General features: G+C 35.9%; 1 protein-coding gene across 1 annotated transcript in view; it reads right to left on the bottom strand.

Moving 5' to 3' along the window:
* Positions 1-25,401, bottom strand: part of LOC150102406 (uncharacterized) — a 357,402-nt gene that overhangs the window by 297,114 nt on the left and 34,887 nt on the right. Inside the window, exons 2-3 of the mRNA XM_090399570.1 lie at positions 19,437-19,612; positions 3,324-3,447 (exon numbers count right to left, since the gene is read on the bottom strand). Of these exons, the coding sequence (XP_090255696.1) occupies positions 3,324-3,447; positions 19,437-19,612 (300 nt within the window). The remainder of the gene's footprint in view (positions 1-3,323; positions 3,448-19,436; positions 19,613-25,401) is intronic.

The following is a 25,401-nucleotide window of genomic DNA, read 5'->3' as shown; positions in this document are numbered from 1 at the left end:
TTTCACCGAAATGTTAGGGGGTCACATATCTCCATGCAAGGATTCGCAAGTGACTGAATAAAAGGAGTTGGCGAACAGATCGCATCATCGGTTCAAGGAGTTCCTCATCAGTGATCCAGAGGTCGTCGGTCAGTCGTTGGCAGTTATCCATCATATGTACGTCATCGGGATCACTACTTCAGGAGAAATCATGCCAGTGATCTAAAAGAAAGATGACGAGGAGCAGATTTGCCAGGCAAGGCAGATATTTGATGACGAATTGACGAGTTTTCGCCAGGAGCTATTAACCAGAGGGAAGAAATTGCTCTGTTAGTTCAACGCGCATACAAGCATTCCACAAGCCGATAATCTTCGTCCAAAGTGCGGCGAGTACAGCGTCTCAGAAGCGTCAATAAATCTATCGCCTGCGTAAAGAGGGAGAGAAAAACCTGACATGGAAGAAAAGGGAACAGAAGTCCAGTTCGAAGCCAAGTGCACAGTGGGTAGCAGCTATAAAGTGAGTTGACCCGTTTGTTCAATTTTCTTGAGCTTTTAAGAGAACTTTTATTAGTGGACTGTAAAGCAGAGGTTGATCTAAATAACAGCTGAAGATTATAAAGTAATTAATTGTCAGGAATTTGTAGTTGAAATAAGTCATAGTGTAACTGTTTGCTGAAACTTACCTATAGAATATTCCCAGCATAGAAAGGAAGGAGCAATTGTGTGTAAAAGATATTGTCTATGTGTTCGATGAATAAGAGTTAACAATTAAGTAATAAGTACCATTGCTCAGTATAAATGATTTATGTTATATTAAGAAAATTAATTAAATATGTGATATGATTTGTGTGAGTAAAATGCAGGAACTTAACTAATTTATTTATGCAGATTTGAATTGAGATGTTTTTTTTCTATTACTGAAAATGCAGTGTAAATTTGTCTTATGTGAATTAAATTTTGTTGTTTAAATATTAAATAAGTGTCGCCTCATTCTTAATTATTTGATGCACTGTTCTGAAAAAATATTAGAGCCTATTAGCAGGAACTCAAGAGAAAGGATAATAAAGAATAGATAGCAGACCACAACTGTAGATACTAATTAAATTACAGATATTCTGATGGTAAATGGAAAATTACTGGACACATTTTTACACTTCTTGTTAATAAAAAATGAACATCAGTGCCACAGCTTTTAATCAAATAAATTTTCTGGTGTTCAAAGAATAAGAAGGCAAGTGCGGAAGGCAGTTTAGCATAAGGAGATATTACAGATATACCAAAGAGTGATAAAGAAGAATAGTTAGAAGTACATAACAAAAGTCAAAAATTGCATTAAACATATAAATATATACGAGATTAAAGAGAGATAAGGAAAGCAAATTAATGTATAAGAAAAAAGAGATATATATAAAAGATATATACTGTAATAAGAACCATATATAGCGTAAAGAGATCCATAAAGAGAAAGTAAAGAAAAATAAAATATAATAAAAGAAATAAAATAGACCCCCTGTTTAGAATGGCACAGTTCCGACAGGATTAAACCCCTCTTTTATTACACAAAAGTACAGACAGCCCCAAGTATCACCTAGCTAAGAAACTAGGGTCAACACTCAAGGAGTTGGTAGGTCATTCCTCCTCCTATATTAAAAACACACAGCACTTTGTAAACAAAATCTAAGACAACACACTGGAAAAAGATGATTTATTAGTCGGCTTTGAAGTCTCTGCACTCTTCACAAATGTCCCTATCAATGACACAATCCTTCTATTACATGATCACAGCGCTCTTTGCGCATGTACTGCATTCTGGCTATTTTGTGTGGCAAAACACTTTCTACCTACAAAAAGAAGGCACAGCCATGGACTCACCATTATCCCACCCCCCACTGCTAACTTTTACATGGAACATTTTGAGCAACATGCTCTAGATTCCTCTTCTTTAAAACCCAAAGTCTGGCTTAGATACGTTGATGATGTTTTCGCTATCTGGCCCAATGGCTGCTAGACATTAGACACTTTCCTCAGCCACCTAAACAAACAACACAAATGCATAGAGTTCACAATTGAGATTGTAAAAACAGAACACACTTCTGTTTCTAGATACACTTGTCACATATCTTCCTTCTGGAAGGTCTTTCCTTCACTGTTTACTGGAAACAGACACATATGGGCCAATATATACACAAAAACTCCTATAACTACCCAACACAAAAACTAGGGGTCATTAATACACTAAAAAACAGTGCTTCGAAGATTTGTTCCAATGAACAAGCACTGAAAGATGAATTAAAAGTTATCAGTAATACCTACCTAAAAAATGGTTACAGCAAAATACTATCAACAAAATTCTGTACAAGACTTCACTTAAAAACAAAAATAAACAAGGCTACAATAAAACTGTTGCCATTCCATACATTAAAGGGATATCAGACAAAAACAGAATAGTACAAAAATACAACCTTAAAGCCACCTTTAACCCTCCTGCAAAATTAAAGAACTTACTCAACTCATCCAACTTTTCATATCCTGTACACTTCTTAAGGGTACATGGCAGGAATTTGATGATGAGTTTTCAATTACAAATTTTCAAGAGTTTGTTCAATTGCATTTGAAATTTTCAATGTTATTAAGACAGATCACAAATGCTAACTTCAAATAAAATCTATTGTAAGAGTTGCAACTAATACGCTGTATAAACTTTGTGTCAGAGAGCCTGCCTGGCCAAAATGAAAGCAGCATACAACGGTAATGAAAAGTCCCATAGGTACAATAAACATCCGAACCACTTCCTGATGTGAACATGTTAAATACTAACATGTACATATTGGCCTACTGATATCTTGAGTTTAAATTACAATACAGTGACATATTTCTGCATTAAGAGCATACAAATAGCACCTCTATACCTTCATAGGCAAGTCACTTTTCCTTTATTTGATTACACACACACACACACACACACACACACTAGTGGGGGCTCTTCCCCCCCAGTACCTATGCCCCCCCCTGAGTTCTGGTCTGGTCAGAACTCAGGGGGGGGCGGCATAGGTACTGGGGGGAAGGTACTGGGGGGGTTTTTATGTCACACTTTTTGTCATAAGACAAAAAGTGTGACATAAAAACATTTCAAATTTTGGCTTATCTTTTTATATATATATATAGAGAGAGAGAGAGAGAGAGAGAGAGAGAGTAGACATATCTGCACAGTAGACCGTCTTCTGGCCTTACTAACAAGAAATATCTGCCAATCTAATAACTTAATATACATGTCAAGCTGAATCTAAATTGCATCTTCAATAAAAACATAGCCATCTTTAAATTCATATTTCCAAATGCCTTACCAGACTTCTGAGTTGAAGAGGAAGGAGTTGGTGGAAACCAGGTCATAGGTGACAATTTTCCAGGTGTTGCATAAGTTGAAGGAGGATCTCGTTCCAATCTTGCCCACAAATACATTAAATCTGGCTAAAAAGGTACAGAAATCAATTAGTCTCAATATGACTTTCATAAAAATAAAGCATTATTAAATAGCTTTTAGAAGTAGCATGAGTCAAAATAGTATCACTTAAATTATATTTTGATGTATAAATGTACAAAAAAAAAATAATACAGCCAAAAAAAGTCATACTTTGCCAATGTTACTAAATATATTTTAGGTAACTTGGTTAAATATATAAAGTCAAAAAGCATTATAATAGTCTTTGTAACTTTTTTTTTTTTTTTATCAATCAATGACATGTATATATTGCAGATTTACACATTTAAAAATGACTAAACAATGTCTAATGATGAATAATGAGATGATACTGAAAAATTAGATGCACATAAACAGAAGAGTAGATTGATGAAGTGACAAACTACAAGTTAGTCACAGAGGCACCCATGAAGCCAGTCAAAACACATGTTCTTCCCTTAAAATGGAAAGAATATCTTGCTTAGGAGTTATTTAAGAATTCAACTTTCACATGATTTCCTAACCAACTCGTGGATTAACATAGACAAAATCATTTTCAGATATCTGTAATTCTCTTCGGAACTGCCACTAGCTATGAAGGTGATGTTTTCATGATGTGAATTATTACTGAATTTACCACCACAAGGTATATTTTGGAATAGAAAACACAACCTTCCAAATATGAAAAAAAAATGTCAAGTCATAACATCCAGTAGTACAAATGATGCTCACATGGATCTATACCAATCCTTTAACATTATTAGGAGATAAGGCAGTAAATAGTACACATTACAGTAAAAAAAAAAACTACATGCTAATATTACTTATTCACAATAAATAGTGAGGACTTCTGTTGCAAGATGATGTGCTGTTGCTTGAAAATGCTCATTCTCATTTTACTGGCTAAAGTTTGACATTACAGTCAAAGATAGATACAATTCTCCCCAGTTAGATCTTATTTTGTTGTCACACCTGTTTAGGTGTCATAACTGAAAACTACTCTTAAATTTTGCTAGGTTAACAATTAAGAGAGTGAAAGATACAATGCATAAATAGCTTGCCAGCCAGCTAAATCTGCAGATAAAAAAAAGGTGAATCACTGGACCAAGTGTATTCAAAGCACTGTTGAGAAATGTTAGGACAAATCTAGAAAGTAAAAAAAATAATCCAAGTAATATTTTAAACCTCTGCTGAGTCACAAGATTCATTATGAAAAGATTGAGCTGAAGCCCTCTGTTCTTATTGATCTCATCAACTTTGTCAAGAAATTGTCCTAGTTCTTCTTTGTCATTACAGAGGCGTACTGTATCATCAGCACACATCAGATTACCGATCAATCTACTACTACCACCTATCCTAATTCCAGTCTTGAACTTATCCAATGGCACACACACACACGATGTCCTCAGCATTGATAATAAACAAGTGAGGAGAAAGTAAGCATCCTTGCCTAACTCCTTTTCCAATCTGAAGCCAATCAGTTAATCCAACACATGTTTCTACCATTGCTTCTTGCTCCTTGTACAACTTAGCTATCAGTCTGATATGTTGAGGAAAGCCTATTCTTTTCATTAGTTCCCACAATTTCACAAGCTGAACACAGTCAAAACTTCAGAGTAGTCTATGAAACACATTACCACAGGGAATCTAAATTCTTTATACTTTTCTATGATCTGTCTAAGACAAAGGATCTGATCTCTGGCACTCTTACCTTTCCTAAAACCTGCTTGTTCCCCAGGCATCTCTGCCTCAACTTTGTCCTCAATCCTATTTAGAATGATCTTTAATAAAATATTGCTTGCATGAGATATTAAACTAATAGTTCTACAGTTTTTGCAATCCTTCATATCTCCCTTCTTATGTAGTGGTATGAAAACTGACGTCTTCCAGTCTCTAGGCCATGATCCTGTCTCCCCCATATCCTTGTAATCAATCTATGAAACACTCTTATCCCTCCATTCCCTGTAGCCTTAACTATTAAGGCTATGGAGAATTATCTATTAAGCTAATAATGAAGGGGATACAAATCCTTTGATGTTTATCTGCCAGTAAGCGAAACTCTAAGAACTAGGACTAAATCTATGAGTTTCATACCAAAAAACTATCGGCAAATCCAAGTGTAAGTAACCACTTGGTAGCACAACACCAAGGCAACTCGTATCAAAGGTGGAGCAAGCTCTCTCACTATTCTTGATATTTTCTAATAATGTAAAAACACAGCCCCTAGGGGATGTAATACTGTAATTACATTATGAGGAAAGGTCACTACCCAGACCGGTTTCAACCTTTTTTGAGGTCTCATCAGTGAGTAGGTAGACCTGGAAGATAACAAGGTTTAAGTGAAAAGAACTTACATACCTTCACTATACGAATGCCATAAAGGTGTGCCTGTGTATTATAACATAGAATAAAAGCCTTTTGGCTTTTATTCTATATCTATTAAGCTGTTTAACTGCTCTTTCAACCTCATGTCTAAATTGAGGAGGTTAAAAATTGAAATTATCCTGCTGAGAGAGTGCTCCTTCAAATCTTCTTTATCCTTTCTGTTGTACAGTTCCTCACAATATTCTTTCCATCTGTTTTTGATTTCCAGTTAAAGTAATGAAAGAATAATGATGAATACTGAGTGATCACTTTACTTACCATTTGGGTGGAGATGTGAGAACAGAGGTAGAAGAACTGGAGGCCACCATTATGATACTTAGAATCTTAACGTGAATAGAACCACGGAATCCGATGGGATATTGACATGTACTGACAGTATTCCTTATAAAAAAGGTTCTAAGAAAGGCAAACGTTTTCTTTTCTTTTTTTTGCTCATACTTGGGTAAAGAATAAAAGCAGGAATATAATTTTTGCAAAGTATAATTTACTTTATAACCAAGTAAAAAAATTTGCCACAGAAATCAGAGTATTTTAGTAATGTGGGAATATACCATTTTGGAAGTTGAGTTTTCCACACACAACTAAGTCCAGCTCACACTACATGGAATTCAGCAGATGAAAATTACAACAAAAACAACTTTATTTTGCTAGCGCTGATCCTCTCTGTCATCATCGGATTATTCAAGCACACATTCCTTTTATTGCCGAATTTATCTACTAGTAATCTCATCTGAAATTATAAGATTGCTTTTAGCAACACAATTCATATCTGCACTGCGAGATTTCTTTCAGCCACACCATGGCCATAATTTCATAATAGCTCAGCTACAAAATTTGATAATGGCAAAGACCTGTTTCATATAACAGGTTTTCTTCTTTCTTTTACAACTGAAAGATTTGTCTTTCCTTTCACTAAATGCAGTATTAGTTTAAGATAATGGTACTTATTTTCCCCCAAGAGTGCAAAATCTTAGAAATTGCAATTCTGTAAAGATAAGAGAATAACTTAGGTTAAAAAAAAAAAAAAAGTAGGGGCTAATAAGATATATTCCTTTAGATTATGGCAAGGAAATATTTAAATATGTAGGATCCAGAGATCAACTATCAGAGGGTTTTACATTGCAAAGTAGCATGATGATACCCATAATGGTAGTAAGCCAAGTAAGAACAGCAAAAACTGAGATTTCCAATGGAATGATAGAGAGAGCAACAATGAAACTGTTACCAGACATTCTCAAAATGGGATAAAATTAGTCACACAAAAAAATAATATCCCAAGTGAAGATCCCAACTGATTCTAGTGATGTACTTTCACATTGGTATGAAGATGCCCAGACCAAATTTTGTCAATATTAATACAAGTTGAGTTACAACAAACCATCCAGGGTATGCAGAGATAGTGCCTGTATTGTGGCTCACACTTGGTCAACTGTTCCAAAGTTAAATGTTTCAGCTATGTAGCAACTACACATATCACCAATCAAGTGATATGTGTAGTTGCTACACATATCACTTGACTGGTGATGTGTGTAATGTCCCAAATATTGCCAGAAATGCAAATTCTGAACATGAGATTACTACCCTTGTCCCTTCAGAACTTTTGCCAAAAGAGTGGCAAGTGGCAAGTGGCAATAGATGCTGTCAGGACAACAAATACATCAGAGAAGGATAACAAAGAGGAATCCCAGATTATTCAATTCAATCTAGTAAAGAAGGCACTTTCAAACCAGCTATACTCAGCAAAATCACAAGAGCATGAAAATATTGACAGAAATTAGCCCAAAAGTTTCAGAACAGTAGGAGCCACTTTCCTTTCCAACCACAGAAATACCATTGCCAGTTACAACTAACAGTAACAAAATCAGTGTAACAACTGAACAAATAAGAGACCAATACAAACAAAAGAAACTCTTCTAGAAGGAGAAATTAGAGAAGACAGAATAGAAAAATAAGTAAGGCATCCAAGAGAACTTGGAATTCTGACAAATTAAAAAGGAAAGATAAATTGAAGACTGACAGAAGAAATTAAAGACAAGGTTAAAAAAAATGAATGAAATCTGAAAGTGATAAAAGTGTAGACTGAAGTTCTGATCAAGTCTGTGGAGTCCTCAGACTCAGATGAGTTTATGACTATGAGGAACACTTTCATACTGATAAAGGGAAAGAGATATGAATTCAAATTAAAAAATAAAGCAAGTACTGCAGAGTTCTCTCAGTATGAATACCATTGACATGAAAAAATAATAATTAATAATAACCAACTTCCAAGAACGACAGCCATTAAATTGAACAGCAAGCAACTGCAAAAAAAAGCTGGAAAGAAATTTACAAGAAGGGATACAATTGAATTGATCATATTATCCACCATTCACATTGCCCCAATAATGTACAATTCCACAGCCCATTTAAATTAGAAGCTATACAGAAACTTATGCCATGCTAAGCCACACTTCTGCAAGGTATAAATAGAGCAGGAGTGAAGTTAGGTTAGGTTAGGTTAGCTTATTTTTGTAATATTCAAAGGGATGAAAAAGAGTAAAACTTGGCAATAAACTGAAAAAACACTACAAGTGTGTAATCATGTTTATAAATGTATATGTTCCATCCAACAAAACATTTAGATGATGATGAGATTAGAAAGAAAACAAAATTTAAATGAGAAAGAAATTTTTCACTTAGTACAAAATAAAGTATACTTTCCAAAAAATTATATTCTTGTTTATTTGCTTATGCTTAGGTAAAGGATTAAAGTTTGTGCATGAAGTATTTTCATGACCAAGAGGCTGTTGACATTACCATTAATGCAATAAATTAATGCCAGTGATGATTTTGAGCTGTCATCAGCTCCCACTGATGACAGCTCAAAAGCTGAAACCTGTCTGGGCAATAACTCTTCCCATAATGCATAGCAATATACACATCTGAAAGGATATACGCTTTGCATTATTGGGATGCTAAGGCATTGATGTAATGTGAATGTAAGCTACCATTATCCTAACCTCAAAGCGACTTTTGAATTAACAGACTTCTATATGTTAATTGATTAACTTATCTGAAAACCAGGAGCAATCTCTTGAAAATAGTAACATGGAACGTCAGAACACTCTACGAGGCAGACAAATTAAATAACCTACTCCAGGAATTAGAAGTGATGAAGGCTGATATTGCAGGTATCAGTGAAGTGAGGTGGACAGATACAGGTATAATAAGAAGAAAAAGTCACACTATAATCTACTCTGGCAGTGACTTACACCTTAATGGAGTAGCACTTGTCCTAAATAATAGAATTGCAGAATCTCTACAGGGATATTAGCCCATAAGATCTTTCAATCATGTGAATGTGACTTCATGGAGAGATTAAGAGCAGTTGATGATGGGGAGGAGAGACTGACTGTAAGTGAGCAAGAGGTGTTTGGAGAGTTGAGTAAACTAGATGTAAATAAGGCTGTGGGACTTGATAATATATCACCGCGTATTCTGAAGGAATGTGCCAGAGAGTTGACACCTGCCTTGACATATTTTTTTAATATGAGTCTTGCACTGGGTCAAGTTCCTAAAGAGTGGAAGGAGGGCAAGACTGTGCCACTTCATAAAGGAGGTGATCGAACTCAAGCATCAAACTATAGGCCTATCTGTGTGTCAGGTGTTGTGGTTAAGTTGTTGGAGAAGCTTGTGAGAACTAGGATCCAGAGTTGGGTTGACAACAATGGTATAATCTTTGATGGACAGCATGGATTTGCTAAAGGGAGGTCATGTTTTAGTAATCTAATTACTTATTACAATAAAGTGACTGTTTCCTTGGACAGAGGAGAAGGATACACAGTAATATACTTGGATTTCGCAAAAGCTTTTGATAGAGTACCTCATGATAAGTTGACAGTCAAACTAGAGCAGATGGGGTTGGATATTAGATTAGTGCATTGGATTGGAGACTGGCTATCTGATAGGTATCAACAAGTTGTGTATGGGGGTGCAATATCCAGGAAAAGGAAAGTCACTAGTAGAGTGCCTCAGGGGTCTGTTTTAGGGCCATTACTATTTAACTCGTATATTAATGATATTGGCAAAGATTTGGATGGAGATATTCAGTTGTTTGCAGATGATGCAAAGTTGGGATGAACCATAAAGAGTAGTAAAGATGTTGTGGCCTTGCAAGAAGACTTGAATAAATTCAGTGATTGGGCAAGCAAATGGGGATGTGAGTTCAATGTTGCAAAATGTAAGGTTTTAAAATTTGGAAAACAAAGATGGGATGCAGAATTTATGCTTAGTGAGAATATATTGTTGGAAGTAGAGGAAATAAGAGATCTGTGGGTGATAGTGGATAAGGATCTAAAATTTAGGGAACACATCGCCAAAATTGTGAAGAAAACACAAAGACTTCTGGGAATGATGTGGAGGACACTGACGTGAAGAAGTAGGAAGATTCTTGTTCCATTGTATAAGGCTTTGATTAGGCCACACATGAACTATTGTGCCCAGATTTGGTCACCTGGTTTTCAGAAGGATGAAGAGATGTTGGAAAGGGTCCAAAGGCGACTGACTAAGGTAGTTTCTGACCTCTGGAATGTCGAGTATGAGGAAAGATTGAAAAGATGTAATTTGCAGAGTCTAGTGGAGAGAAGGAAGAGGGGAGATATGATAGAGACCTACAAGTTGGTAAGGGGTTGTTACAGGATCAATGGTGGAGAAGTTCTACAGAGAATAGTGGGAGATCAGGGGAGAACCAGAGGTCATCCCTGGAAACTATAAAGAGGGTGTGAGTAGGGGAGTGAGAGGCAGGTTTTTTTCGTGCAGAGTTGTGAGTGATTGGAATGCCTTGCCTGAGAGTGCAGTGTCTGCAAGGAGTTTGAATGTGTTTAAGACACGGTATGATGATATGTGTGTGAGATAAAAGGACCTCCTAGATGAGTCCTTGACTCCACGAGGTCTTGTTTAATAATAATAATAATAAATGACAGAATCATAACAGCCAAAATAACTGCACAACCATTCAACCTGTATATTATCCAAGCATATGCACCAACCCAAGATCACCCAGATGAAGAGTTGGAACAATTTTATGAAAACATCCAAACAGCAATCTCCAGTGCTAAGTCAGACGATGTTATTATACTGATGGGCGACCTAAATGCAAAAGCAGGCTCAGAAAAAATCTCATTTTGCATGGGAAACCAAGGGCTTGGAATCAGAAATGAAAAAGGTGAAAGATCAATTCAATTCTGTGAAACCAATGACCTAATAATTGCCTGGGAACAGACTGCATCTTTGAGAATAAATAGAGAGACCTCAGAAGAATTCCCAGTTCAGAAAGGTGCGAGACAAGGCTGTGTCTTTTCTCCGATTCTCTTTAACCTATACACAGAAGAAATATTTAATAAAATTAGTAACCTCAAAGGAATCACTGCAGGGGGCAGAAATATTAATAACCTAAGATATGCAGATGACACGGTTCTTCTAGCTGAAAACAAATATGACCTCAAAACGCTTATAGATGAAACCCTCAAGTATAGCGAACAGTATGACCTCAGTTTCAACTTTAAAAAGACAAAAATCATGATAATTTCAAGAGAAAAGAAAATACCAAAAATATGCATCGATATAAAAGGAAATAAATTAGAACAGGTGCAAAAATACATATACCTTGGACACTTGATCACAGAGAATGGAGAGAATGGCAGGACAGAAAATGAAATTAGAAAAAGGATTGAAATAGCAAGGTCAACTTTCAACAGTATGAAAAATCTACTAACATCTAGAGAATTAAATCTGAAAACAAGACTAAGAATCTCCAAATGCTACATATGGTCTACATTATTATATGGAGTAGAGACATGAACACTCTCCAATCTGAATGTGTGAAAAAACTGGAGGCCCTTGAAATCTGGATGCTGCGAAGAATTATGAGAATATCATGGAAAGAAAAAAAAGACAAATGAAGAGGTACTAGGTATAGCAGGCATCAACAGGAGCGTGATGAAAGAAATTAAAAAGAGAAAAGTCAGATATTTTGGACATATTCTGAGACATAACTGCCTACAAAGGACACTTCTCGAAGGAACTGTTGAGGGAAGGAGAAAGACAAAGACTGGAGTGGATGAAAACTATAGAAGACTGGACCTATCTCTCATATGAGGAATGCAGTAGAGAGGCGCAGAATAGGATATGGTGGAGACACATGGTAGTCAATCTCCTGGAGGGAGAAGACACCTGACAGGACAGGATATGTTAACTGACTTCTAGTAGACCATGTAATTATATTTCAATTATCTGACCATTTAATTATCATAACTCACTAATATGATAATTGAAAGATCAGATAAATAGTAGATTGCTGTATTAGCATATGCAGATATGTTACAGGCTCCGAGTTTGTTTTTTTCCAGAAAAAAACAGGAATGTCAGTGGACTAACTGCCAATACTGACAAAACAAAATTAAAACATTTTGGAAGACAGAATCTTGATGCAATTCCTTTTAGACTAACTCCTAAAAGAGAACTTATCATACCTGGAATTCTCTCTTCCACCTGTCCAATATTAGCACAGTTCATAAACAGAAAAGCATCAAAACAATAAGTCTGGAAAATCAGGCTACTTTACTTCTTCTTCTAAAGCCACTATATTTTCAACCATAATCTTTCTGCTCAGCTATACAGAATTAATATTATAGATCATAGGTAGCCAACAGGAGGCCTGCGGGTTGCATGCGGCCTGTAACATGATTTTGTGCAGCCCACGGCAGGATAAAAATTATATTAAATTATATGTATTATCAATTTAACTATTAGTTTCGACCACAGATTTTCTGATTGATATACTAGTTATATTCATTATTTCTGATGATGGAAACAATTCATATTCTCAACACAGAATCAAAATTGCTTTAAAAAGATTACTCAATTTATAAAATCTACTGCTTCTCTCTGCGAGTTGTAGTAGTTGTGAATTTCTATGCACTCCAGGGTAATGCACCATTGAAAGTCAGTTTCAGAGACTCAGTTTCACAGTTAACAGTGTTATTGTTGCAGTTTGTGTCCCCTGGTCAGTTACTTCAGCCTTTGTGTACTATGAGTAAGATATGTTAAGAAAACAGATCATTTCAGGAGAAATGGGGAAGTGAATTTTTGTTTATAAACAATAACAACAACAAACCATAGTGCCTTGTGTGTTCGCAAGTATTGTCTGTGCACAAGGAATATAACCTCAAACGTCACTACATACAGCACCATGCCACTAAATACCAAGAATACGTTGGACAAGTACGTATTAAAATTGTACGTAATTTGAAGAGAAAGATTAATGCTCAGAAATCTATTTTTACTAAACCAACATCAATACAAAAAACTCACTCTTAGCGTCATTTGTTGTAGTGCAGAGATAGCAAAAGCAAAGAAATTATTATCTGATGGTGAATTTGTAAAACACTGTTCTGTGAAAATGGCACGTGCATTTGGGGAAGATAAAATTGCCAGCGAGTTTGAAAGCGTCCCACTATCAAAACAAACTGTAACAAAAAGAGTGGAGGAAATAGGTTCTCACATATTAAATAAATTAAAAAGTGTTATTACAGATTCAGCTTACTTCTCATTGGCTCTGGATGAATCAACTGACATAACAGATACAGCTCAATTTCTAATTTTCATTCGAACTGTTTCCAAGGACTGTTATTAATGAAGAGCTACTAGCATTAGAGTCATTGCATAACACAGCCAAAGGTCAAGACATTTATGATGCAGTTATGAAGGTTGTAAATGGTACTGGTGACATCAACAATCTCACAGTTATTGTGACAGATGGAGTCAAAACAATGCGTAGTACTCAAACAGGCTTAGTTGGCTTACTAAGGAAAGCTGGAATCAATTGCCCTGCATTATACATCAGGAGGCTCTGTGTGGTAAAATTCTGGAGATAGAGGATGTTATGAAAACTGTAATGAAGTGTGTGAATCTAATTAAGGGTGGAAATTGGGCCTTGACACACCGCAAGTTTCTTTTTTTTTTTTAAAAAGAAATGGAGGCAGGTTATGACGATTCTCAATAAAATCAAAACCAGTCTATGTGCTTCCCATAAACATAAAATACATGTCCAAAAGGTATGCATGCCATGCTTCTGGATTTCGCTTTCAGCATCTCCAGTTCTAGCTTCTATTGCTTTGAAGGGATTATTTGGAGGAAACTTATGCAAGATGCCATTTCTGCCAGCCAGTTGCTGACTCCTGTATATTGCTAGCTTTGGTATATGGATTTGTCATAGTATTTGATCTTGCTTGTAGCTATGCAATGCTGGTGTTCAGCACAGCATACAAGCCGGGCAGTGACTTCCTAGAGAGCCAGATCTATATAGTATCAGAGAATATTCATTTTAGATCACTTAGTTTTTGGAATCCTTGGACACTATAAATAAATTTTTTTAAAGAATAAAAACCAACCAGTCTAGGTAGTAACTTTTTCCACGATGTTAGAATGCCACTGAAATGCTCCCTGATGGAGTTGTAAACATAGGACTGAGAGAGAGAACAAGTGATGATCAAAAGAATAGTAGCATGAAAGATTTGATGATGATGATTTATGGTTTTAATGGTGCAAGGATAGCAAAAGTCATACTGTGCCATATCAAAAGGTTATCAAATCTCTAGACATTAACTATTCATGTTTCAAAACTTTTGAAACATGTTTATCATTCTCTTGCATGTAGAGAATGATAAACTGCAAAGCAAAATATTGCCATTTCTACACAAAACATTTTTTATAATTCTTTTAGATGAGGTAATAAATGGCATCCACTAATTTGGTTCATATACTTCTACATTTCAATGAGCTGCATGTCCAGAAATATTACTTCAATATGCAAGTGAAATAAATATGATATAAATTCATTTTGATAAGTTCTGTACAAAAAAACTGAAGTCCCTTGAAGAAGAAGATTTCTAGCTTTAGTCTCAATTCCAAGATCTGTGCAGAGTTCTTATACCCATATTTCACACTCAGTGATCAGATTGTTTGCAACATGGACAAAAGTGAAAATGGGATTATCAACAGCAGAATAATGTCATATTTTAAATTTGAGTGAAGTAGAGTTAACAATGGCCTGCTCAAAGTGCTTCAAGAAGTTGACTAGTGTAGGGTAGAGGAAAACAGAAGTGCCTTTGTTTGTAGGCTGTTTTGCCACATGAGTAAACTGAGTGAATCACAAGACAAGACTAAATAATTCCAACAATTAGGATAAACAGCTACACGTTCAGTTGAGAAACAATTAGTTTGCTAGAAAACAGACACTATCACAGTGATGTTATTTTATCTTCAAGAATGTTAATAACATTTGACATCCATGGAGTCAAAAGACATCACAGGAGGAGGGCAATTCTAATGTAAAAATATCATCAAACCATGCCTTAATTCTATTCGCTCACCACACTTTCAGGGAACCTCATTCCTCTCACCAACCACTCTTCATGTGAAGAACTTTCTCCTCACCCTTGCTCCTATCCTCCTTAAACTAAAAATACCTCTTGGTCTGCCCATGACACCCTCTACTCCATGAAAAATCTCTTCCACATTAATCTGGTAACAATTCCTCACCAACTTATATGTCTCAATCATATCCCCCCCCCCACCCTCTTCTTCTATTCACAAGGCTCTGCAAATTTCATTCCTTCAATCTATCTTCATATCTCACACTTCACAGACCTGACACCAACTTAGTGAACATTCTCTGTAACCTAAGTTGGTGTCAGGTCTGTGAAGTGTGAGATATGAAGATAGATTGAAGGAATGCAACTTGCAGAGCCTTGTGAATAGAAGAAGAGGTGGGGAATATGATTGAGACATATAAATGTAATCGCATTCCCTTGAAAACCACGTAACCAAATCTATGCACAGTAGTTCACATGCAGCCTGATCAAGTCTTTATTCAAAGGAACCAAAACCTCTTTGCTTTTGCATGTCTAGGTCCTCCTTTTCATTGACAAAATTCATTTTTATGTTCTTACAATTTTAGCAATGTGACCTCTAAATTTCAAGTCCATCCATCATTATTCCCAGATCTCTTATCTCTTCTACCTCCTTCAGAACTTCTTTATTCACTATGTTCTCTGCATCCCAACCTTGTTTACCAATTTAAGATCTTACATTCTGCAACACTAAACTGATATTTCACTGGCCCACTCACAGGTCTATTGAGATCCTACTGCAAGGTTGCAATATATGCTCTGCTCCTCACAGTTCTTCCCAAATTTGCATAATTGACAAACAGATTATCTTTGATAATTTCTAATTTAATAGAAATACTAGAAAAAAATTTATGTAGGAGGAAATTTTAACTGTGCTCTCTCACACTCACTGAAGGATTCGGTAACTGAATATTAGGCCTAACAGGAATCAGAGTGGCAATTCTGGTTTATGGAGTTTTCACAATCAATATGCAACAACAAAGATAGTAGTCATTTGAAGAAGTTTTATTTCTGGTATATATTTCTTATACATATTATTTGAATATACAGTATCTCTCTTATTAGAAAGATTCAAATATTATTATATTACTACTACTAAGAGACCTCCAGAGAGTCAGGGACTCATTGAGGAAGGCCACATTCTACATGCACCAGCTGTCTTACTTGTTCTTGAATTTATTCACACTGCATGCATACACAACATCCAACGGCAATCCGTTCCAATCACTCACTACTCTATGCAGGGCCGGTTTTATCATTAGGTGAACCTAGGCAATCGCCTAGGGGCGCTAAGACTTATTTAAGATGTAATAATTTTCTTGCTATACAGATATTAGGAGTAATCATATATGTATACAAATGTATTGGTTTTGATTAACAAATTTTTTTTAATGTTCATAATGATATTATTTTTATAAATATCCACATGTATAGGTGTACTTGTGTGTGAGTATGACAAAATATATATAGAGAGACAATGTATAGGGGGTGCCTAAATTTTCTTTGCCTAGGGGCATGAGATACTCTCGGACCGGCCCCGACTCTAAGAGAGAAAAACTAGCCCTAATCCCCCCTTCTTGACAGCATTCATTCTGAACTTCCATGGATGGCTCCAAGTCCTTCCCCCACCACCCCAATAAAAATGAAAAATTCCAAGTACTGAAATTCTATACAACCCTTTCAGAAGTTTGTAATTCTCAATCATATCACCCCGTTTTCTTGTGCTGCAGTATACAAATTCTCAAACTGTCTTCATAATCAGTATTCCACAATCCTGATATCACACTCTTTAACACAAATTTTTAACACACTCTTTGCACTCTCACCACTGTATCAGAATCACAACTGAAACCAGGAGAACAGACCTGTGTGCAATAGTCCAAGTGAGGTCTTATCAAGCCCTTGTAAAGAGGCAAAATGACTTCCACCAATATAATATGACATTGGATATATAATCATGCCAAAGAGAATGACTTTACATTTATTAACACTGAAATGACATCCATTTTCCCATGCCCACAATTCAAATCATTCTGCAAGTATTGCAGAATGATTTGAATAGGCTGCCCTATTCAAATTCCTGATTACCTTACCTACCTTTCCATCATCAGCAAATAGCTGTATGTCACCTGTCAAATCCTTTCCAGCATCATTAATGTACAATTTCAATAACTAGAACAAAAACTGATCCATGTGTTACACCACTGGTTACCGTAAATTTTGCAGACTCACATTCTCTGCATACCACTTTTTGATATCTGTCAGTCAGCCATCCTCTTATCCATTCCAATTGTTTATAATCCAATCCCATATTCTCCAATTTATGCAATAGTCTTACATGCTGTATTCTGTCAAAAGCCTTAGCAAAACCCAAAAGTATCATGGTGTATCCATTGCCCCCCCCCCTTGTTCAACTCAATGGTAACATTATTACAGAACATGAGCAAGTTGCTAAAACATGATCTTCCCTTTATAAACCCATGCTGTTCATTGCAAAGTAGAGATTCTCTGTCAACCCATTTCTGAATGCCAGACCTAACCAACTTTTCCAAAATCTTCACCACCACTTCTGGGATACTGATGGGGTAAACAGTTGAATACATCGATCTTTGCACCACCCTTGTGCAATGGGATTACCATACATTCTTTCCACTCCTGCAGTCTCTTCCCTGTTCTGATACTCAAATTATATAGCCTATTAAAGGAATAGCTAGTTCAGCTGAACGCTCCTAGCATCTGTGCTGATATCCCATCAGTCCCTATTGCAGAAATCTTATTCAGTTTGTGCAACAGCTCTAATACTTCTTCTTCATCCAGTGAAGAGGTAACAATCAGCTCAATGTTGCATACACCAGGTTGATAGCTTTTAGCAAAATGGGCACACATTAGATGAACAACCTCTTGTGCATCTGTTGCCTTCACACCATCTGCATTCAGTAGAGTTATTCTTTCATATTCATTCTTTTTTTTACTTGTAACATAATGATAGAATTCTTTGGGGGTTGTCTTTAGCTTACAGAGCCAGTTTCTTTTCATACTCGGATTTACCTTTCCATAGAACAGTTGCGATTCTTCTGGCCTGCTGCTTATAATTTTCATAACTGACATCATCCTTATGCACACAGTATTCCTTCCACATCATCCTTTTCTTATGAATCTCTTGCCTGATAAGATTACACATCCATTTGATCCTACCCTATTTTATTCTTCAAACTCTCAGGACACATTCTGATATTGCATCATTTAAGTTTTTTTTTTAAATGCTTCCCATGCACTGTCAATATTCTTCCCATTCAGCAACCAATACCATTGCATTAAACCCAGTATACTCCTCAGTTGGTCATAATTTCCTGCTTTGTAATTCAGCATGCAACCTTTTCTGAATGGAACATTCATAAACTTAGTCTCTTCCCAAGTGAGTATTGCATGATCACTGTCACCAACCAGACTTTTTAAGGAATGTCTTGCAGCTCAATAAAATCTCCTCATGAGATTTTACTGCTATCCATTCAATCTTTTGGATAATTAAAATCCCCCACTATGATTACTCTTTTCGTGCCCATCCTCTTTATTTGGTGATGAATTTCTTTGTCACTAGCAACTGATCCACCAGGTCTGTAACAACACACACTATGTATTTGATCTTGTTAGATTCCACCTCATACTAGATTTCAAACTCACTGCCATATGAAAAACAGTTACTAGTATTACAATCAGATGACAAGAGGGACTGGATTCAAGTCATCCAATATCATTAGCAGCAAGTCCCCTCCTCTCCTGCCTATGCTTCCTAAAAATACTGTCCCCCTTTACACCCGATACCAATTAGTATGTCTCATTCTGATAGGCAGATCTCACTAATGCCTACAATCTGAGGTCCCAACTTATTAAACTAGGTAACAAACTCTACCCCTTTTTTTTCTTATACTCCTAGCATTTGTGTAATATAAAATGCAAATCATAAAACATTTCTATTGCAATTTTGGCTATAGTTTAGATGCAGTTTTATGTTATACATTATATTAGCAGTATGTGCTAGTAAAAACTTATAGGATAAAAATAAAATATCCTATAGATTCTATAAAATATATTTTCAAGACTGATGGATGGTATTATTCTTATAATATTACAATAGCCAATTTTATTTTAAAAAGTTTGAAACTTACCCTAAACAAGTTCTCTAAGGGGGCATTTTCATCTTCAATTTGCTTTAACACACCAGCTGATATAAGATTTGTGCAGAACTGAGAAGCTATAATTTTAAAATCTTGCTTACTTAACAATGTATGAAGATAATTGTCTTCAGAGAATGAAGTGCATAGCCAGTTGATCAGCATTTGACCTAAAAAAATTAATTTATTAAAAAGCTAGTTTTAAAAAAAAAAACAGTAACCAATTTGCTGTTTTTTTTCTTCTTCTTTTTTTTTTTTTTTAACAAATACTGTACAACAAAACAAATACATACAGCATCTGTGTAGTAATGCATAAAAATAAGAAGTATCATTTGAATGGAAAAATTCTGATTTAACAAAAAAAAAAAATCTTTGCTTTGGTTTTTTTTCAATCAAAAGCAAATTAACAGGTAGCAAAGGGTTTTTCTCAAAGAAACTTAAATTTTTTCTTCCCACAAAACAGAAATCAATCAGAGAATACATTCAAAAGACAAAATTGTTCATAGCAATTTTCCCCAACTAAAGAAATAAGACAAACTGAATTCAAATTAAATACAAAAGATGTCTCCTGGCCTTGAAGGCATTTCTCCAATAGTGCCGAAGGTGTGTGTGTGTGTGCTCCAGAGTTAACCCCCCCCCATTCTGTGCTCTCCCCCCCCTTTTTCTGACACCTTCATATTACACATCATGGAAATTAGCTCACATAAAACTATCCTCATGAAGGATGACAAATCCTTGCCATCAAACTACTGCCCACAACATTCAACTCCTACACTACCTTGAAAGCGCTAAACTAATAAATGATTGCCAGCATGGATTCTACCACTGTTGATTAAAAAGAGATCTGATTACCTCAGTCACTCATCTCTGGACAAATATCATTTGAAAAATTTGGCGAGTGTCAGTTGAATGGTTATTCTTAATATTTCCCATGATTTCAACAGTTTGACACAAAGGTTTATTAAGCAAGCTGCCATCATTTGGACTATCCCATGCAACTTCATTCTGCAACTGGATTGTCAACTTTCTGACTGGCCATATACTATGCCTGATGGTAGAGGGATGCTTATCCTCTCAACTAATAGTGAGATTCCACAGCACTATTCTCTCACCATTCTATTCCTTCTGTATATCAGTGACCTACTCCAACTGACTAAAAACCCAATACAGGTTTGCTAATGACAGTACACTACACTCCTCCTCCTCATTTGACAAATTTCCAGAACAGCAATCTCTACCCAATACACATGACAATATAGTCCAACCACATAAGTGAGAGCTGTCATTGGCAGACTGCCAAGAAGGGTCGATTCATGTTGAAGGGGAGAAAGAAATAAGGTGATGTACAAATTGGTCACCAACACGCGAAATCACGTGTTTTATAAGTAAAATTTTCCAACTTTTATACAAGCAAAATAGTTACCACTTTAAAATCTACAATGATCATAAAAGAGAAGTTAATTTTCCAACGTGTAATAATAAACACTCATCCCGCAATACGGATTGATTACCCTATTATTGGAATGAATTCTCCTTCTTTTGACATGCGCAGAAGTTTCGAAGGGTCTTGTATCTGTGGGTGTACTATACCCTACACTCTTTGACAAACCTCCAATCTCTACTAGCCTATTTGCTAATATCAAAACCATTCTTCAATGGGGTTATCCAGACTATCTCGCCAGCTTCAATGCTAACAAAACACTGCCTTATCTCCCATAAAAAAAAAAAAAAACTATTTTCTTGCAGATTTACTCTTCATAACACTCAAATCGCTAAATAAAATAAGATCTTTCTCTCTCTTGCTCTCTTTTTGGGATTACTATCATCAAATCTCTCTCTTGACATAAGAATATTGCTTCCTTGCCATTGAAAAAATTAGGATTTTTCTTTCAAGTTTCAACTGCTTGCATCTTCTATAAATATTAGCAAGGCTGATGTTCATCTGAAGCAGCATCAATAATACCTATTCTCTGTTCAAATGATTGAGACCCTTTAATAACTACTCAACACCATTTCACAGCTCAGCTCCAAACCCACAGAACAAACTTCTCCTTGTTTATTCCCCTCTACTGCCACCCTTGGGAACAGTCTCCCATTTTATCGTTTTTCCACAGAATACAATCCACAGCTCTTCAAACTAAAATCTGAAGAAGTTGCTTCTCATCCACCCATGGTACTGATGTGCAACAAGTTACCAGCTCATGAATGGAATAATCATTTAAAAAAAAATTCTTATATCATTGATGTATAAAATAAACAGCAGAGAACCAAGTACTTAGCCTGCAGTAACCTATTTTCTCAAGAACTCTGATGCCCTGCACATGCCACTCTGATATCTGTCAGTCAACTCTATGTTCTTATCCAAGTAACTAGCTTCATATCCATTCCTATTTGCTCCAATTTATGCAGAGTCCAATGTGGAATCTTGTCAAATACCTATTCAAAATCCAGCAGTATCACTGAGTAGCCATTCCCTTCATCCAACTCAATTGTCATTCTATTATAAAAAGAAAGCAAATTATCACAAAAACAATGTTACTCCTTTAAAGTAGCATTTCTATCCACCCACTCCTGAATTCTGTCTTTTACCGACTCCCTCCAATAATCTTAACTACCACTCTCGAGATAAGGATTTGACTATAATCTGCAATTTGTGTCTTGGAGCATCCTTTATGCAGCAAAACTATTTTTGTTCTTTAAAAACTATTTTAAAGAACAAAATAGTTCTTTAAAACTTGAATTTTTAATGAAGTCCCAGCCCCTTTAGTGAAGATTCAATGTTAAACTCTCTCGATTACTCAAACCGAACTTCAGATAACTCTAACTTTTCCGAACAAATTTTTAAAATTACATTCGTGTACAAATTATCACGTAGCTTTTAAACTAATTTCTCCCCTTTTGTATGTCTTCAGGGTTCTCTTTCCATCGTGAAAGTATTAACTGGAACTGGTAATCCTTTCAGAATGGAAAGAATACATACTCGACCACGAGAGCGATAGTCACATGGTTAGTGACGAACATGGGGGGGAAGGGGGAGACAGTGGACAGCGTGCATTTGTTGTTTTCGATGCCTCGTTATCGGCGGTGCATCGCGTGAACAAGATGAGCGTCGCAGACAGTGCAATATCTACATATTATTTTTGCATCTTGATTGATTAATCCTGTGTATACAATGGCAAAAAATGTTCCGTCAACAAGAGGCAAAAGAAAATTGGTAGATGATGATAACCACATTTACATGTTTTCAAAGAGAACTGTAGATGAACATGGAATCTGGGTTTGTGAAAAACGTTCCACCTGCAAAGGGCGTTTGGACAGAGGGTTTGGAAGGCCCAGTTGTGAAAGTCGTAACTAAACATAACCATGCAGCTCAAGCTGTAAGGTCAGAAGCATTGCAATTAATTGGTCAAATACGGCAACATGCAACAACCACGAACGAACGGCCACAACAAATTGTTGCATCAGTAATTGCAGAGGCTCATGCCAATGTTGCAGCATTACTTCCTAGAAAGGATTCACCTAAACGAACCATTCGTCATGTTCAATGCAACAATGGTACTCCTGCTTTACCGAGCAATCTCCATGACCTAGTAATTCCACCAAATTATCAAGAAATTATTATCGATGGCAATGTACAACAGTTTTTGATGTACGATTCTCAGGACGAACTGCTCCCGGGTCGCATGTGTATTTTTTCCACTAGTAACAATCTTCAGTTATTAGCACGTAGCCAGGAGTGGTTTTCTGATGCAACCTTTATCACAGTACCCACACATTTCAGCAGCTTTATACAATTCATGTGGTTCAATTCAATGCAGTTATTCCAGTGGTCTACACGCTTCTGCCAAACAAAACTCGTGCCACATACGTCGAGTTGCTTCAAGTAGTTAAAAATCTACAACCGGGTCTCAACCCCAGCGACTTATGATAGATTTCGAACAAAGTGCCATGCAAGCCTTCCAACAAGAATTTTCTAGTATTGTAAATAACGGTTGTTTTTTTCATCTTTCCCAAAGCGTTTGGCGAAAGGTACAGAATGAAGGTTTAAAAGCCCGATACGAACAAGACCATGAATTTGCTCGTTGGATTCGAATGATTCAGGCATTGGCATTTATTCCTCCTGCTAACGTTATTCAAGCATTTGAAGATTTAGTTGAAGCTGATGACTTCCCTATTGAAGCTATGGTGATTGCAAACTACTTTGAAGATACATATATTGGAGGAAGACAACAGAGAGGCTGGCAATTACCCATTTTTGCCATTGACTTGTGGAATGTTTACACACGAACACTGAATGATCAGCAATGTACCATCAACGGTGTGGAGGGGTGGCACAGGGGATTTCAGGAAACTTGTGCTACTTTATTCCCAAATATTTACCGATTCATTGATTCTTTAAAGAAACAATAAGGGCTGCACAATTTCGAAATTACACAACTAATTGCCAGTAATTCAGGCAATCAAAGAAACAAGAAGTATGCTGCAATTTCTGCTAGAATCAAACCAATAGTCCAAGATTTTCAAAATCGTAATGTAATTGATTACCTTGGAGGCATTGCATAGAACTTCGAGTTTTAAACAATAATAATGTGCATTTATTCTATTAAAACAAAATAAATTAGAATTATTAAAAAATTAGGTGTATTATTTACATTTTTGTAGCTTACTCATTATCTACAGGGGGGGGGGATGCTGGGGGCGACTTTTCTGGATCCTGTTCTTTCCCTGTATCATCCCTTCTAATATGTTTATAATTTATTTTGTTATTTCTCCACATGTGTCACAGGAATTTCATCTTTCATTCTATGATTATCTTCTTCAATTCACAGTAATTATTCCTAGTAATACTCTCTAATAGTACATTTCAAATGCTTCAATTCTCTTCCAGTCTTCTGTGGTTATAGTTCAAGTCTCATAACCACCTAAGAATATGCTCCAAACAATTGTTTTTATAAATATTTTCCATATATCTTTACTTATAATAAATGATTTCTTTTTTTTTTTTAATACTACTTCTGCCATAGTCAGATCTTCTTGAATAGTTCCTCCAAGATATATGAACAATTTTACTTGTTCGATATTCTTACTTTTAATCATTATTTTGTCTATCTCATTTTGTTTCTTTACCTCTTTCACCATTACTTTGGTTTTTGTTGCATTTATTTTAAGTCCATAATTAGATAAAACATCTTATACAATATCTGTTTTAAATCCTGTGTATTCTCAGCAAATACAGCTATATCATCAGCAAAGCATATCATATGTATCTTCATGAATTTGAAATTTCATGAAGTTAATAAAAGAAAGAATGAATGAGTTCACTCCACCTAATACACAGTTAACCCATTCATTCCTTCTTTTATTAATTTCATTGCATTCTCTATATACAGACTGAAAACTACGGGTTACAATGTGCAATCTTATTATTATTAATACCCTCAGATCCCATGGAGTCAAAGACTCATCTAGGAGATCCCTTTATCATACACACAGCTCATCATACCTGTATGCAAAAAACCTGCTTCTCACTCCCTTGTTTTATTCGAAGACATACACCCACCCACCTTATACAGCATCCAGGGAAGACCTCTTGTTCTCTCCTGCTACCCATCTTTTTTATGAAAAACCTCTTCAACATTGATCCTGTAACAATTCCTTACCAACTTGTATGACTCTATCAACCCCCCCCCTTTTCCTCCTGTCCACTAGACTCTGTAAATTGTATCGTCTGAAATCTTCCTCATATTCAAAATTCCATACATATATATTGTGTGGCCACACAATATATATCTTATACAATGGAACAAGAATCATCTCACTTCTACAAATCAATGTCCTCACATCATTCCTAGAATTCGTTGTGTTGTCCTCACAATTTTGTCAGTGTCCTCTAAACTTTAAATCCTTATCGACCATCGCCCCAAGATCTCTTATTTCCTCCACCCCCAAAAATATATCA

This window comes from Typopeltis vanoorti, chromosome 10 (genome assembly GCF_054136105.1).
Source record: "Typopeltis vanoorti isolate ZY-2024b chromosome 10, IOZ_Tvanoo_1.0, whole genome shotgun sequence".
NCBI lineage: Eukaryota > Metazoa > Arthropoda > Arachnida > Uropygi > Thelyphonidae > Typopeltis > Typopeltis vanoorti.
Note: the sequence above shows the minus strand (reverse complement) of the source record. Positions and strands in the feature narration are given on the sequence as shown.